The 16990-nt window shown below is 41.9% G+C and overlaps 1 protein-coding gene across 1 annotated transcript; it reads right to left on the bottom strand.

The window, feature by feature from the left end:
* Positions 1-1236: 1236 nt before the first annotated feature.
* On the bottom strand, positions 1237-16769 carry LOC6569188. Its single transcript, XM_043215980.1, has 12 exons — positions 16634-16769; positions 15588-16485; positions 13114-13271; positions 12397-12675; positions 12130-12302; positions 10436-10853; positions 7719-7843; positions 6903-6983; positions 5700-5896; positions 3130-3221; positions 2350-2542; positions 1237-2265 (listed from the first exon to the last, which is right to left on the bottom strand). Exons 1-12 carry the CDS (start codon positions 16742-16744, stop codon positions 1388-1390), a joined length of 3603 nt encoding a protein of 1200 aa, XP_043071915.1. The 5' UTR covers positions 16745-16769; the 3' UTR covers positions 1237-1387.
* Positions 16770-16990: the final 221 nt, after the last annotated feature.

The following is a 16990-nucleotide window of genomic DNA, read 5'->3' as shown; positions in this document are numbered from 1 at the left end:
AAACCACAAGCCTGAGCTCAGCCAGCCAAATATTGCAACACACAATTTCATTTGCAACTGAAACTGCGGTCGAGCTGCTCTCTAATCCCATTTGTAGGCCATTTGCGGTTGCTGTTCCTTGGGTTAGTATTTTAAAATTTAACCGGATATAACACAAAGAATTGTCAATGACATTTATGCCTGTTAAGCTTCGCTTTTCGCAATTAGCTTTTCATTTTTTTTTGTCATTGATTATTGAGTGCTGGACTCATTCTCAAAAAAAGATAATAATAATAATAAACACAATGTGTCCCAGTCAAGGCAGAACTCGACTGGAACATACCGTGTACCCAAATCCTTACCTTTCGCAGATTGTATACATGATATTCAGGCCTGAACATTGCGTATACGCATTGTGTGTTCGGCTGTACATATGAGTTTAAGATGTATGTGTGTGTGTGTGTGTGTGTGTGTGCATATGTATACATTAAATGCATGAATACACGATTTGCTAGAAAACTTCTTAATTTTCATCCATTTTCCAATGGGCACAAAGTATACAAATTGCATTTATCTCTAGCATTGAGGGCATTCTATGGTCGAGTTGAACGAGCTAAGTTTTTCTAATCCCAATCAAAATCGCGATTTATATTCCTACTACTAAATATGTTTGTTTTGTTTTCTTTTGTGTGTCATTTTTGTTGTTGTAAATTCCTGCGAATAAGCTCGGGTTCAAATCTATTTAATCCTATAACAACGAAAAAAAAATGCTTAAATTTGCCATTTTCAATTTTGTAGTTTGTTGGCTTTGCTATTGTTGTTGATGTTGTTATTTGAGAAACAGGACGACAATGCGATTTTGCCATTAAATATATATTTACGTGCACTTTTAATTGATTTTGCATGTTTCGTTTTTATTTTTTGTATTTCCAAAAAGTTTTTGCTCTTAATTTATTGTCCGTTTGTGATGCTGGCAAAATGCAGTGTCGTCTTGCTTCGATGTGGGTCAGAATATATAAATCGTGTCAGGATATCGGAATACATGTTTAAAACAAGGAAAAAGCATCAGCTACATTTTGTAGGCAACACTTGAGGACTCAATAAAGACATCTCTACGAAAATATACTCATCTGTTGAATGACAATTTTATCGACTATTTGCATTTATGCTAGACATTATCGATTATTAATTTTTATCTAATTTAAAAGTATATATATATATTTTTTTTGGTTCTAAACTCAAATTTATGCCAAAAAAAAAACTATTCATATTTGGATAAACCACGTTGTCAATAATTGCACATAACCCTGCCTCGTTGTTCGACTTTCTCAGCGACGCGGCTCCTCTCCACATTCAGTCTATGCCTCAGTTTATTAAAAACACCAACAGCAACACAGATTTCATCTGCTTAGAGGACAAACAAATCGGTGCATCTGTTGGCGTTGCGTCGCTTCAAGTGGTTCTTTAAGCGGACCACCGACGCAATGATGATCTTGGTGCGCCTTGTCAGCTTGGTGACCACCTTGCGATTGCAATCGATGCCGCTACTGTTCGAGTCATCGTCATCCTGCTCAGGCTCATGCCTCATATCGATGTTGTCGTCATCAGCAACACTGTCTCTGGCTCGATCTCGATTGCGTTGCTGCATTGCCGCTGCAGCCGCTGCTGAAGTGGATGGGCCGTCTTCATCGAAGGGTTGCTGTGATTTCGATTTGGATTTCGAGCTCGATTTGGATTTACAGGTGGAGTTCTTGTCTTTGGCACGACGCTGCTGCTGCATCCCACCGGTGATCATCTCAAACTTGCTCAACGCGTTCAAGGCGTGCCTGGTCTCGTTGGTGTCCTCGTCCTCCAGCTCGCTGTCGCCCATCTTCAATATGCTCTCCAGATTAATGGTGCGTCGAATCGGCCTTCGCACTTGATGACTCCGTGAATGAGTTGGAGCCAGCGAATGCGCCTGTGTCTGTGCTTGTGTCTGTGTCTGTGTGAGTGCCTGTGCCTGTGCCTGTGCCCGCGCCTCTTCATCATCGGTATCCATTGGGTCGTCGTGACAGACGCTCATTTGGCGCACAATGCGACGAGCCGGCAGATGCATGCACCGATGATTCTGTATGGTGCTGAGGGAGTTCAGGCGCTGCCGCTCACTCTCAGTGAGGCGACTTATGCGCAACGGATTGAACTTCACCTGGGCCACAATGCCCACCAGCAGCTCGTTCACGTTGTGCGAAATGCCCGACGACGTCTCGATAAACTTACAGGGTATCCTTTCGGCCAGCTGCTGGCCCACTGCCAACGAGAGCATGCATATATCATTAGCAAATCAGTTAGTTATGGTGGCTAGACTCAGCACTTGGTTTGCGGTATACTCACATTGACGGGATACCACACGCTTCCGCTCCAGATCCGCTTTGTTGCCCACCAGGATGGCGCCGCGTGACAACAGCATGTCGTTCTCCTTGAGATAGGTCAGCGCTCTCTCGGCTGCTTCGAAGGTATCGCGATTCACCACCGAATAGACGACGACGAACAGATCAATGTTGTACGTTGCACAGAATGCCTCTGTCTGCAACAAGATAATCGATAACGAGAACGATAACGAAAACGATAACGATAACGATGGCAAGGTATGCCAAGATGTAAGAAGTTAAAATAGACAACCAACTTTATTAAAGCAACAACTGAATACAATCTTAAAATATATAATATATATATAAATATATATATATGTATATATATGTATATATATATATATATATTATAAGTTTGTTGTCACATTTCGATTTACGATAGTTTTTTTCGCTGATTGATGAGTTGAGTCACTTTAAAAGTGTGCGCACAAAAGCAGGCAACACAAATTGTCAACACAGATTTAGCAACAAAGCCTGCAACAAAGTGCTACACAGACAGACACCTACAGACACACACACACACAGGCACACACACAGGCACACATACGCTTGTCAGCTTGGTAAAAAGCTAACAAGATAATAAGCGATGGCCTTTTTAGCAGCTAATAAAAAAAAAGTGCTAATGACAGCTGCATTAACTGACTATGTCTAGGCGGATGTGTGTGTGTGGCAGAGATTGCTCTTAACCCAGAAATGGACTATTTGACCCGCTCAGGACACGGACTGTTGGCAGTGCACTTACCGACATTTCGCAGGCTGGATGATCAATCATTTCCAAGTCTGTTTCAACGTTATCGACCACAACGGTCACAGTTTTCTGTCCATACTCATCATCTATAGCAGAGAAGGTGAAAGGATAAAAGTAAGTTAGTAAACGGAATAGGCTCCAGTTAAAAGTATATATTTACTATATGCACATTTACTTTATATATATATATATATATATATATATATATATATAGATATCATTTCCAGATTCATTCATAGTTAACCTAGTTTTGCAAAATTACTTGAAATATTTCATTCAGCTGAGATGCACTAAGAAAATCGACTTTACTGTTTGCCACTTTATTGAATATTAAGAATTACCCGGAATTTATTCCTATATATAAGCATCGCATATCAAATATATTTTTACCTGTCAAAATTTAAACCAATTTCGGTGGGCTGTCAGGCCAACAATACAAAAAAAAAGAAGAATATCCATTATTTATTTACATCTTGTGGGTAGCTTTAAGACCCCATTGCTGTCATGCCATTGCCAACATGCAATCCCCTCACACACACACACACACACACACACGTGGGTGGCGTTCAACACAAAAGCTGTCATATGTTTGAAAAAAAGAAGACATTTCGACTAGCAGACACCCTGCTCACCACTAACTTTATCACCAATATATGAAAAATGAGGCTAAGTCAAACAAGGCCAGCAAGAAGAGAAAGCATCAAAACACTTTGGACATTAACAAGTTGGCCGGATTAACTGATTAATGTCTGAATCCATTATGCATCGGCACTAAATCGACAAATCAATTTGCCTTCCAATTAAACAGAGACCAGACAAGAGGAAATGGCTTAAAAACACCTGTAGAGTGGACTATATATGCTGACATCTAAATTTCATTATCTTGACGATGACTACATAGGCAAGTATAATGCTTATAGAGGTAATTAAAATTCAGCTAATTGATATAGTTGTTCGATCCGACCTACTGCGACATATGCCAAGTTCCATCGGGAAAGTTTTACAACTGAGAGACAAATAGACAAACGGTCGGCTTTAGCCATATCAACTTGGCTATTGCTGATGTTTATATATATACCATCTGGGATAGGAGATGGTTTCTTCAATGTGTTACAAGCTTCACCACAAATTTATAATACTCTCTGCAAAAAGTAGTATTTGCTGCATTTGCAGCTCACAGTATTTGCGGCTATTTTAGTTAGATGAAAAAAACGTCTCAAGCTCTCTTTGGTTAAGTACACGCTTACAAACACGCTTACACACACGCTTACACACACACTCACACACACACTCACACACACGCTTACACACAACACAATAAAAGCTGCTTGGGAAATAAAGTTTCTTTGCTTTTGTGGGTGGCTGTTTTTTGGTGCTGAATTTAGTGCTAAATGAAACATGAACAATTTGAAAACTCTCTCATTAAGTGCAGCGCTAACTGTAGCAAAGCATTGTGGCATGCAACATTCTACAACAAAAAAAAAAAAACTCTCAAACAAACTTGAGCAGCTTCACTTCTGCTTCCGCTTCTGTTTCCGCTTCAGCTTCTAACTATCGGGCTTATTTCTTTTTTTGACGTGTGCTTGAATTATTATTTATTTATAATTATTATTAATTTACTTAATTAATGATTCAAGAAGTTGATAACGGAATAGACATTCTTGGTTTCTCTAGTCAGAAATTCGTAATTTTCGTGATTTGTTTTCCTTCTCATTTTGGGTTGTGTTTGCTTCCGCTCCCGTTCAGCCTTTCAGCTGGTGTTGCTGGTGTTGCACGCAAGCCATACATCATTAGAGTGCACGTGCCAGTGGGGGGCGTGGAACAGGAACATTGTTAAGATTAGGCTCTAATGGCAGCTCCACCCCCACTCACAGTCCACTGCCCACCAACGGCTCAAACTGCCACACGCACTCGATTCGGACAACGACTCCTACACTCGGCACTTAGTGTGACGGTGGGGCGAGAGCAAAGGGGGAGGGAAGGGAAGGGAAGGGGGACGGGTGTGGGTAGATGGATAAGATTGCGATTGCTCATATGCGGCATGCACTTCCGACATGGAACTTCAAATGTTGCAGGTCAATCCCCTTATCCAGGGGCAACTAACTAGCTAAACAGATTCATCAAATGGCAACATGCTATTCATTAATAATTTTCATATATTTCTTAGCGTTTGCTCGATCTAAATCATGTCGAGAAGTCACTTCAAGTAAGGGGCATTGCCAGCACAGACCCCCCCCCCCCCACACACACACACACACACTCGTTGGCAAAGGTAATGAAATTAACAGCGACGCTTTTCATTTTTAATGAGTTTTCTACATAATTAAAATGCAAATGCGCCACAGACGAAGCCTTAATCTTAATCCTGAACCAAATTCAAATTGAAATCAAAATGATGTCCTTGATAAAATTTGTATTTAATTCACAAAGTTCTTGAAACTGCAAAGACGTCAGATTGAGTTATAGCCACAGCAGTTGCAAGAGCCAGTTAAGCAAAGCAATTCAAGCAAGTCCAACAGAAAACTCCAGAAAACTGGCAATCGGACAGACTTTTCTATACTTACCCAAGCTCCAATCGTAGGCGCAGATGAAGTCGGAGTTGGCGAATTGACGGGTTAGCGCTGACTTGCCCACACCGGATGCACCAAGCATGGCTATATTGAACACCGGAACATCCTCAGCCCTCTCCGTCGTCTGCTTTTCCGGATCCGGCTGTAGATCAGTTTTCGATGTTGCTCCACCTGATGTTCGCGACGTATTGCTACACATGATTAAGGAGAGGAAGGGAGTGGGAGTAGAGCAAGGGAAACAGCCATTAATTAAGCACATTTCCAGAAATAGGCTAACAAAAAACAAATACCTAACTTAAAACACTTATTGGCTTGGCTTTTAGTACTGACTCCTCAATTGAAATTCAAGATAAATGAATAGTTTTCCCGGACTACTTAATATCAACAAGGGTCTATCGATTTGAAGAATTTGATCAGCACTGCGTCTAATTTGGGGCACAGGAGTAAATTTCGAGATACACGCTTTCTCGGGGCATGTAACAGCAACAATGGGGTGCATACAGCACTGAGGCACGGGGCAGATTTGACAGTAAAAAAGACAAACAATGCGACGAAAAAGTCACAGCAAACTGCAGGGTAAACAAAGTAAGTAAGTCTAATCAGTAGAAAGAGAGAGAGAGAGAGAGGTACATATATATATATCGATAATCGATTTTTATCGATACTATGTATAAGTGGAACTGAAACTAGTAAATGGTGATAATATTTCCAAGCAAACACTGTCAAAATGATGCTATTTTATGTACTCAAAATGTTTCCCCAACATCGTAGTGAGTATACAGATTCTGCTGCTGATTTTGATTAAGACTATATATGCTGATAAAATCAGAGATTGCACAGTTTCATTTGATCCTTTTTATTCCATTTTCATGGGCACACGGCATAAACAAAAGGTTGCTTTGCTCCTGTTTGCAATAGCAGCCAAAATTGCTTTGTGTACCAAAATGTATTGTGTGAAAATGAGAATGTATGAAATTGTTTTGTAGCTGTAGGTGTGCCTGTCAGCGTGCCTGTCGGTGTGTGTGTGTGTGTGTGTGTGTGTGTGTGTGGCGCACGTCTGTCATTGTTGCCCCCTGTGAACTTTGCTCTGTGCGTTTTGGTGTCGTTCATTTTGATTTCGCCAACAACCTAATGCAACCCCTGACTGACTGCCTGACTGGCTGGCTGGCTGACTGACTGGCTGTCAGTCTGACTCACCTATTGTGACGATCCATGTTTTGTGAGGTTGATGGAGTGCCCGTCGATGTCACAGAATTGATCGAACGCGACTTGCGACTGCTGTAATTTAAAAAAAAAATTAATAGGTAAGAATGCTGTAGTCGAGTGAGCTCGACTACGATATACCCTAAACCATCCAGCTGTTAAATATATTCAAATTTTAATTTGCCTTCAAAAGTGTCATCATTTCTAAATATAGGCAATTATCGATTAATCAATGTCTACAGAAAATGCTTGCGACTGCTGATGGCACGATGAGGATCTTAAAGATGCATAAGCCCAGTTGATAAAAAGTATGTTAACATATATTATATGTGAGTATAGGAAATGTATCGGCATTCGGGAATCAGACACAATTATCGATAAAAATGAAGCAAGCCTGATATCCGAGAAATCATATTCCAAATTTGTCTATAGTCTCTGAGAGATGCGTGCGTTTACAGACGGACAGACGGATGGATGGCGTTGATTCTGATTAAGGATACGTAATGCTTAATGCTTCCTGCAGACAGTTACATACATTTGCCCAAAACCATCATACCCATTTTACACATTTCGGGTAAATGGGCTCGGGGTAACAAAAAATAAGAAAATACAATAAAAACACACGTAAATAAACAATGCATGAAAGTTGAAAAACGTGAGAAATTGTGTGTTACATTTGTGTTACGTGTCTGTCACGGAGACAAGAATCATGAATACATATTCTTGAATCACGATTCGCATTTGTTATCCCTCTCATTGTGTGTGTGTGCGAGTGTGTGTGCCTTGTGTGTGAGTGTGTGCTACACTTACCGCATTGAATCGCCCAAGTTGCAAACGCCATGCGTTGTAATGCTGAAGCTGCGAACTCTGTAAAACTCAATGACGCCATCCTCGTCACAGCGCATCGTTGAGCGGGTGTCTGCGAGGCGAGGGGGCTGCAAAACATGCAACAGGTGCAACACATTAGCAGGTTCATTTTAATCGAGTTTGCGGTCAGCATTCACAAACATTTATACGCTACATATTTCAGCTGTAAATTCAGTTAAAAGCCCAGTCCCCTTTTGCTGTTTTGCTGTTCATTTCAGTTAGAAGCAAGCTCAAGCAATTTCTGTATATGTATGTGGGCACAGTCGTGCATACTCCTACATACCCTGTACACATACATATGTACATACAATAGCTATAATAAGCTCAACTTAAAAGTTTATTTACAACTTTTTGTATGTCATTGATTCCATAAGCTTTAACTGAAAGTCCAAAATCAAAAGAAAAGTTTTAAATTGCACAACTTTAAGTAAAAAATGATTATGGATCATATTTGAAATGTGTGCAGCAGTTAAAAAAAAAAAAACAATATATATACATACATAATATTGTATTCCTATGCAAACATACTACAGAAACACTCAAAGACAATGAAACTCGATTCAGCTTCAAAATTGATTATTTATTTATTCAATTCATTTGGAGAAAGATGCTCATTGAAATGACAGTCATTGTTCAATCTACAATGCTGAACTCCTGAACTCCTTAATCAGAACTAAGACCTCTCATCCACTTATGTGTGGATGATAACAGTTCACTCAGCCATGTGAAATTTAGTGCCAAAAATGAATGGAGCGAATTACTGTAGTACGAAAAGATGCCAAAGTTTGAGAGAAATATTGAAAGGCTGGTGTGGAGTGGTAGTTTGCTAATGGCGGGTTATTAATGGCAAACTTCCATGCCAACCATTCAGCATGACTAAGCAACTGGCAACTGGCAACTGTCAACTCTGCGGAAGTCTGAACTTTCGCAGCGGGCCGCAAGCTGAGGCAGTGAAGAGCGCCAGGTGGCAGCAATTGTATTAAGCGTTCAACCACAACTAAAGCACTGCAGGCATCATCATCTATCTATCCTCAAAATAGATAGACACTGGTGTGTCTTGGCCAAAACAAAAAACTTAGAGCAGTGTACATGGCTTGGTGCGTGTGTGTGTCTGTTAGACATTAACTTGGATTTATGGTAAGCAGTATGGGAACGATGCTAATGCGAAACCTAACCGAAAGTTGCCATAGTTATTTGGTTGCTTAACACCTGCCACACAGGCATCATATCGTATCTATGTGGCACTTATCTAGTCGCTGCAGCTAATGTAATTAATAAAAAAGTAGGCAACCCAAAATGCAAACACAGCAGCAGCAGCAGCAGCATGATGGTAGAAGCCAAGGAGAACGTCTCTCGGGGCAGCACTTGGAAACTGTCACTTTGACCTCTCTCTCTCTCTCTCTCTCTCTCGCACTCTCTCTCTCTCTCTCGCACTCTCTTGCTCTATCCGCCCCGCTTTTTATCGTCTGTTTTGGGCGAAAAAATCGCTTGGCTTTCTATGGTCCAAAATGAAATCAATGGCAAAAACACGTATCCAGCGAGCAACGGGTCATTGACATCCAGGGAGGCTCATATAAATTGAACGAGCTGCTGCCAGAAGAACGTCAAGTGTGTGTGAGTGTGTGTGGCATACACAGAGAGAGAGAGAGAGAGAGAGAGATAGAAAAGAAAATGATTTAAAATGAAGAATATTTACCATTTATTATATACACACCAACTTAATTTTAAAAACACTTTTTTGATATCCGATTGTAGTTTGCAATTGGGATTTGTGAAAAGCAGTCGTTTTTTTGTTTTGTTTTTTTTTTTCCAGTGCAGACACAACAAGCCAAAGGCATTGTAATGGCAACACGAACGGAACAAGGCACAAACAAGCCGCAAAATCTTGTCTGATGCAACGTGCAGCTGCCTCGCGCCTGCCTCGCGTCTGCTGCGCCTGCTCTCACTCCTACTAGTACTCCCTGGAGGTGTACTACTGCACTGCACAGCACACACACACATATACAGAGAGAGAGATAGAGACTTCCCCTAGGAATCCTATTACTTTGTGCATACTCAATTGAGGCTGGAATTGAGATGGAGTCTGGGTGTTTGTGCGACAACTTGACTGAAAGTTTTTGGCAATAAGCTGAAGTGAATCCAAGTGCAAATAGTCAGTGGATGTGTGTGTGTGTGTGTGTGTGTGTGTGTTCGTTAGGATTTACAACATTGACAGCTGGATTACTTAATACTATTGCATTGTGCTGTTTTCTCACTTGTCCCCAGGGGCTTCATGTGAAATGAAACAGAAGGCGACAAACTATAGACAGAATAAACAGTTGACGGGAATCCCTCCAGATTATTGTCCCAAGTTGTGTATAACTTGAGATTAGCCCTGCTTATTGCCAATCATCTGTATTTTGTGGCATGCGGCACAGCTGTGAAGCCACTATGAATATAATTTAACTAATTACCAAGATTAACACATCAACTGGAACAATTACAATTACAATTGTTTTGATTAAACCTTTTGCCAATCAAATTATGACAGGAAAGTTGAACTATCTTGTTAATTGCACAAGTATTAGCCACAAGTAGTTAGGAAAGTAGGAGTACTTAATGCAATTAGTTTGGTAATTGGAATATAGACCAATCATAAGCCCAAACATTGATCCACTTACCTTACGACCCTCGGCGGGCATACTCGATGTTCTGAGACGCTGGCGAACCGACAACCGACGACCGGATTGGGTGCCGCCAATGTTGAGCGTACTGCTGTGTATCTGAACCTTAAGGATACCGGCTGAGGATTCGCCAACGCCGCGATCACGTTTCTGGCTGCTGTGTGCCGGCTCTGACGGGGCCTGGGACGGTGGTGGTTTCTCATTGCTGGGCGTATTGGTGTCGGCGCCACTCGTTGTTCCCTCGATAACCGTTGAGAGTGCCGTGCAGGAGGCGCGCAGCTCAGTGGTGCCACCGACAGCGGCTGCAGTTGCCGCATACTGCGGCGATACCGCACCGGACATCGCCTGCTGAAATGTTAAAACGCCACTTTCTTTTCCACGGCCGACCGGCGATTTGGCCAGCGACATGCGCTCCCTGCAATGATTCAAGTGCAAACACGTACATCAAATCCACTAACTCTGCTCGACCCTCGATGGTCGACGGCTGCTTGTCTAACAAGCTGAAAGCGAATATAATATGCAACTGGCTCTGCTCCCATTGGCCATTAATCATAATCCGTAATCACGAAACCACCAAGACGAAAATTAATCATAGTTCAGCAGCTTATCCATAGTTTATCCAAATTGCGACTTGTTGTTTGCCTTTTTTTTATTGTCTTCATCATCCATATCTTTCTCTCTGTCTCTCTCTTCGTGTCCCTCAGTCTTGTTTGTATATATATTTTTACTCACTCCCTTCTTATCTGCCTCCCATCCTTTCCTTCTACTTTCCCTTTCTTGATATATCCTCAATATGTTTTCTTCTATTTATTTTTCTTCTTTTATTTCATTTACCTTTTTTTACCCTCCTGCCTTCTCCCGTCCTTCCTTCCTTTAGAAATACTCTCACTTCCTCCTCGATTTTTCTTATTTTTATTTTTTGTATATCCGTTTTTATGTTTTCTCACTCCCTTCTTACCGTCGTCTTACTTCCTTCCCACTTTCACTGCTCCGCCTTTTTTTTAAATATAATTTTTTTTAGCCCCAACTAATAATAAGAACAGGAGTAGGAAGCAAATTTGGGCTTTTGTATAGTTCTTAGCACCAGTTATAAATAGTTATAGAAAATCACAACGGCTACTTTGGCCATTCTATCACCTAATATTGCAGATATTATATATATAATAACTATTGTATTTATCAAAATAATTTTGATTTGGAAACGCTACAATAATACTTAAATTTGGTACTCCCAATAATCAGGTACACAATTCTCAACAAAAAAAAAAGTAAATAACTAATGTAAGCCAAACTTATGGAAATTGACAGTCGATTGATAAGCAGAGTATTTCTGGAACCGTATAACCCATTTGTGCTACAGAGATGTTTCCAGATAGGTATAGGTATATGGTAGGAACCACCCCTCAAACAATTTAGTTGAAGTTTCGTAGTTGTAGTCGATGTTGGAGATATTTTTGTTGTTGCTGAAGTTGGAGCTGTAGCTGCAGTTGTTGTTGTGGTAGAAGTTGTTGTTGGTTGATGATGATGTTGTTTTTGTTTTTGTTTTTGTTATAGTTGAAAGCGTAACTAACTAAGAACACTAACAAGCATACTAATTAAGTAAGGAGACAGGCGGAACTTGGGGGTAAATAGATTGTGGGGCATAGGATGGTTCAGCTCTGGGCTGTGGTCAATAAGCATTGAATACTTGCCTGCTGGGGTTGTACGACTCATGCGACACATCCTCGACATCGGGCGACGAACAATCACTGTTGCGATTGTAGATCTGGTCGTTGTGCAACAGATTGGCAGCTATCGATGACGAGCGACGTCTGCCCAATATCGGTGATTCCTGGGCGTGCATGTTTTGCTGCAAGTGCACAGACTGTGCATATATATATATATATATATATATAAATACATATTTATAGATTTATATATGAAGAAAGATGGACAAAGAGGGGTTATTGGCTGCTTACACGACTGGAGCCGTTGACGAGACCACCGCTTGCGGCTGCATTGACAAAATCATTATATGTGCTTAGCCTGGCACCAACTGATGTGCTTGGCTGCGTCTGCCAAGTCCTCTGTCGTGAGCGTCCGCGCTCCTCTTCCCGATCCCGATCACGATCCCGATCCCGATCACGATCTCGCTCCCGCACTCGCTCCCTCTCCAAGCGCGATAAATTGCAGGTGCTGCCACCCATCACATATGGTTGGGGTTGTTGCGGCTGCCATGGTTTCTGCTGCGGCTGTTGCTGATGCGGGTGTTGCTGCTGCGGCTGTTGCTGTTGCGGCTGTTGTTGCTGCGGCTGTTGTTGCGGCAGCTGCGACTGGAGCTGCTGCTGCGTCTGTTGTTGCTGGTTACGCATATTGCAGTAACCGAAGCCGTCCGAATTGTTATTAATGCCGCTCTGCTGCTGGACGCGCAGCAATGGAAACACGGAGGAGACACCGTGAATCGGTGGAGTGGGCAGCCTACGATGCCCAATTCCAGGATATGCTGGGGGTGGAGGTGGGGCTGGGCTTTGCAACTGATTATGATGCTGGTGCAGGATATGTAGGTGCTGCAACTGGTGGTGATGCTGCTGCAGCTGTTGCTGCTTCAGTGCCAGCTGCTGTGAGAGTTCCATATGAAGCTGCTGCTGCTGCTGCTGCTGCTGTTGTTGCTGCTGTTGTTGCTGCTGTTGCTGCTGCTGTTGCTGCTGCTGTTGCTGTTTCTGCTGCAGATGCACCAGTTGAGGCTGCCTCAGAATCGGTCTCATCACATTGTAGGCCAACTGATGGGGGGCTGGCGAGGGCACTGGTATCGGTGAGGCGTTGCTCAACCCATCGCTCTCGTCACAGCTGGTGTCTGCAATTGCCATTGCCAAAGCATGCAATTAATTGACTTTCCTATCGTTCAAACTTTCAAGGTTTATATCAATAACAGTGCGCAAAGTATCATGCCAGTCGTTTACTCGCAACTAGATCTAGAACTCTTCATTGAAAGGCAGCATTTTGAATTGCGAAATTTTGTTGACTACCTTCAGGATATATTATTATTACACACACGTGAGTGTGTGTGGCACACAGACACAAATGGGGCACAAAAATAACAGAGACAAGTCGAATGTCTGCCACAATTTTGTGACTCTTGTCTCTTGTTTACGTATTTGTGGCCTCGGGGCTCAGCTGGCCAACTCTCAATCTCCTTGGAATGTCTGCCCGTTTTTGTATACATATATTGTCAACTAGAACACAGCTGGGATTCATTCATGTTTGCTGGCTGCATGTGTGACTGGAAAAATATGTTGCCCAAGTGGCACTCAATGTCATTTATTTAAGGCAAAGAGGTTTGGGTATCGTTTGCAAACACTTTCGTTCCGCCTTATTCCAGAGAGACGGACAATTTAATAAACTTACGGTCTTCTGAGCCGTCAAATGAAGGCCAAAAAAGTTATCTGCCGATTACCGAAGATTAAATATTCTATAAGTCTTATCATATAAAAATAGCTAATTATAAATAAAACAATCTACGACATCTAAAATTAGATTCACAGACCCAATTCGACTATATATCAATGGCAAAGGGGATGCAGTCAAAGAAGAGGCATTTGTATACAGCATATTTGTGATGAAATATTATGCAATACCCACGTATGTAAGCCATGTAAGCATTTTGTTTAAAAATAACAAGAAAATAATGCTGAGGGCGAGAGCGTGGAATTTGGATAACAAATTGAATAACAATCGGTAACCTTGAATGGGCATTCAGTTGCACCCACTCGATTTATACATGTCGATCCACAAATCGACATGTCCTGGATAAATTAAATAAATGAGCATTAAATACATTTGAAATCGTCGAACTCTCCTTAATGTGATTAAGGGCCAACAACAGAGCATCAAATGAAAGCGTCCCCACTTGCCTGCGGGGGGTGCACACATTGTACACATTTGTAAATTCGTTAAACTGATTAAAGTTGAACGCAATCAGCTAAATTCAATTTGTTATAAGAACATATCAACAGGCATTAGTCAATGTATTTTGCCTCAGCTATTGCAATGATTCATTAACTTTACTCCGCAGACTTTCAAATTGGAGCATGACTTCTCGAATAAATCGATTTTCGATTGCAATATGAAACAAATTTGTAAAGATATATGTTTCCCATGTGGCATATACATATATAACTCGATAATCGTTAATCATTTGAATAAATTACGTTTACAATTCTTTAATGGGTATATGGTTATCTCAGTTATTCAATCTATCTGTCTCTGCTACAGTTTAAACCCCCTCTTTTGGCATATGCAAGTGAAATCATTAAAATGCAGGCAACACATTAAAATTACATTTAAGACTTAGCCAAAATCGATATTGGCTCATTCAGTGTGTTCCACCATAATAATGAAATGTTTAAATTATTATTAATGTATTCTAATGGGACAGCCTGCTCTTTGTCCGATTAATTGATGTTCAAGTTTGTTGTTATCCCAAATACGCCAGTTGAATGTTATGGGTGGTGATTTGAGGGGGAGGGAGGGAGGGATTGTGCAGCTCATTTGACCGACTCACCCGAAAAAGGTAAAATTGTGAAATGGTTCGATTCATGTTCATGTTGTAAACTTTTTGGGTTTGCTTAGCAATTTTTACTTCGTTGCTCTTTTTGGCACTTTTTAAGTTGATGTTTAACTTTCGTTTTGGGTCCAATTTCGCTTATGTTCTGCCAGTATATGTGTGTGTGTGTGTGTGTGTATGTGTGTGTGTGTGTGGGCTTACATTACATGCGACACAATTTGTGTGTGTAAAAACTTAATGCGCATTATGCTTTGATGGGCACCTAGGTGGGCGACATTTCAGTTTGTGCTAACGACCTTGCCACAAGGTAAGCGAATTGCCACAAGTTGATTTCCTACACCACCTGTCACATCTATGTATGTGCGAGTGTGTGTCTGTGTGTGTGTGTGTGTGTGTGTTGAAAGGCGACACCCTCAACCCAAGTGTTCAACTATCAAAAATCGTAGATGTCTCAGATATTCAAACCTACGCTTTGCTAAGGTTTATATTGCTATCGGTTATCGATTTGTATCGAAGAAAATTGGAATGAATATGAATATAAATATGAATATGATCGGATTAAACACAACACCACAGATGTTGTATGGTTCTACCATCTATGCTTACCAAAATCAAAGGCCCGCTCGAGGATGACAGAGTGGCGCTGCTGCAGCTGTTGTTGGCGCTCCCTGGCACCGTCGGCCAACATGCGATTGATGAAAAAGCTGCTGGGACCCGGGCCACTATCTCGTGAACTATCCTCGCCATCTGGACCCTGACGCATCTGTTGTAGATGACGCTGTTGCTGTTGCTTTTGCTGTTGCTGTTGCTGATGGTAAGCATCCAGATCGATGTCCTGTTGCATATACTGCTGTCTACTGATCATAGTATGATCGTTCTTGTCGATATCTGGCCGCACATACTGGCCATCGGAGGGTAGCGAACGGCGTGAATAGTCAGTCCGACCTGGCAGACGAACTGCTGTACGTGCCACTGGCATCGTTCCCATGTCAAATTGTATCATGCTGGCAGTGCTACTGCCACTGGAGTCCGTGGAGATAAGTGCCGGTCTGTGGATGATCGCAGTGCCGGTGCTATAGCGACGTCCGCGACCCGATCGATAGGAAATACCATGCCTGACACGATAGTCGGTGACAGACTCGTCATCATCCTCGTTATCATCCTCGGCTCTGGCCATGTCCAAGGCCCGTGACATGTCGGCAGTGCTACCACTACGACCGCGTGAAGCTCCTAAATACTGCTCATGTTGCTGGTTGCGATGAGCCTGGATATGCTGCTGACGTTGAGAATGCTGTGAATGCGTAGCAGGGGAATGCTGAGCAGAGGAATGCTGAGCAGGAGAATGCTGAGCAGGAGAGTGCTGAGCAGAGGGATGTTGGGATTGTGAATGGGAATGGGAATGGGACTGTCCGCCACGTGGACTGTTATTTCTGCTGTGACTGCGCGAGCTGCCACCACAGCGCTGACGTTGGTTATTCATTGGATGGATGTCTCTAGGTATTACCTGGAAATATGTTAACCAGAGAAGAGGATACAACGATTAATTGGCAATGAATTGAAAAGCGAAGTTGACGTCGCAGAGGGGTCAGTGCGGATGCGAGGGAAGACAAACATCTTAGCTGAAAGACTACTTGATTAATTTGAACTAGTACCTTGTTCTCCAGCAGATTAGCAAAGAGTTCAATTTGTTCCTCTTCTTCGTTCATAATTTCAAAGAAATGCTTAAACGTATCCGGAAACGAAGCCGGAAACTGAGCCTGCATCTGAGACTGGGACTGGGACGGGCCCAGACCCTGACTGCGGGCATCCAGCTTGGTATCCATTGGTGTTAGCCGTGGCTGCTATAAAAAACTCCCAATTAACATGCAATCGAGAACATCAAATAGTTAGAAACAAACAGGCAAGCAACAACAACAGATCAAACAAAGTAAAACAAAATCAAAACTGAAAATTAAAATAAAAATTTACGAAACTGCTTCTCTCTCTCTCTCTGTCTATTTTTATGTGTG

Source organism: Drosophila grimshawi, unplaced genomic scaffold (assembly GCF_018153295.1).
Source record: "Drosophila grimshawi isolate 15287-2541.00 unplaced genomic scaffold, ASM1815329v1 contig_848, whole genome shotgun sequence".
Lineage (NCBI taxonomy): Eukaryota > Metazoa > Arthropoda > Insecta > Diptera > Drosophilidae > Drosophila > Drosophila grimshawi.
Note: the sequence above shows the minus strand (reverse complement) of the source record. Positions and strands in the feature narration are given on the sequence as shown.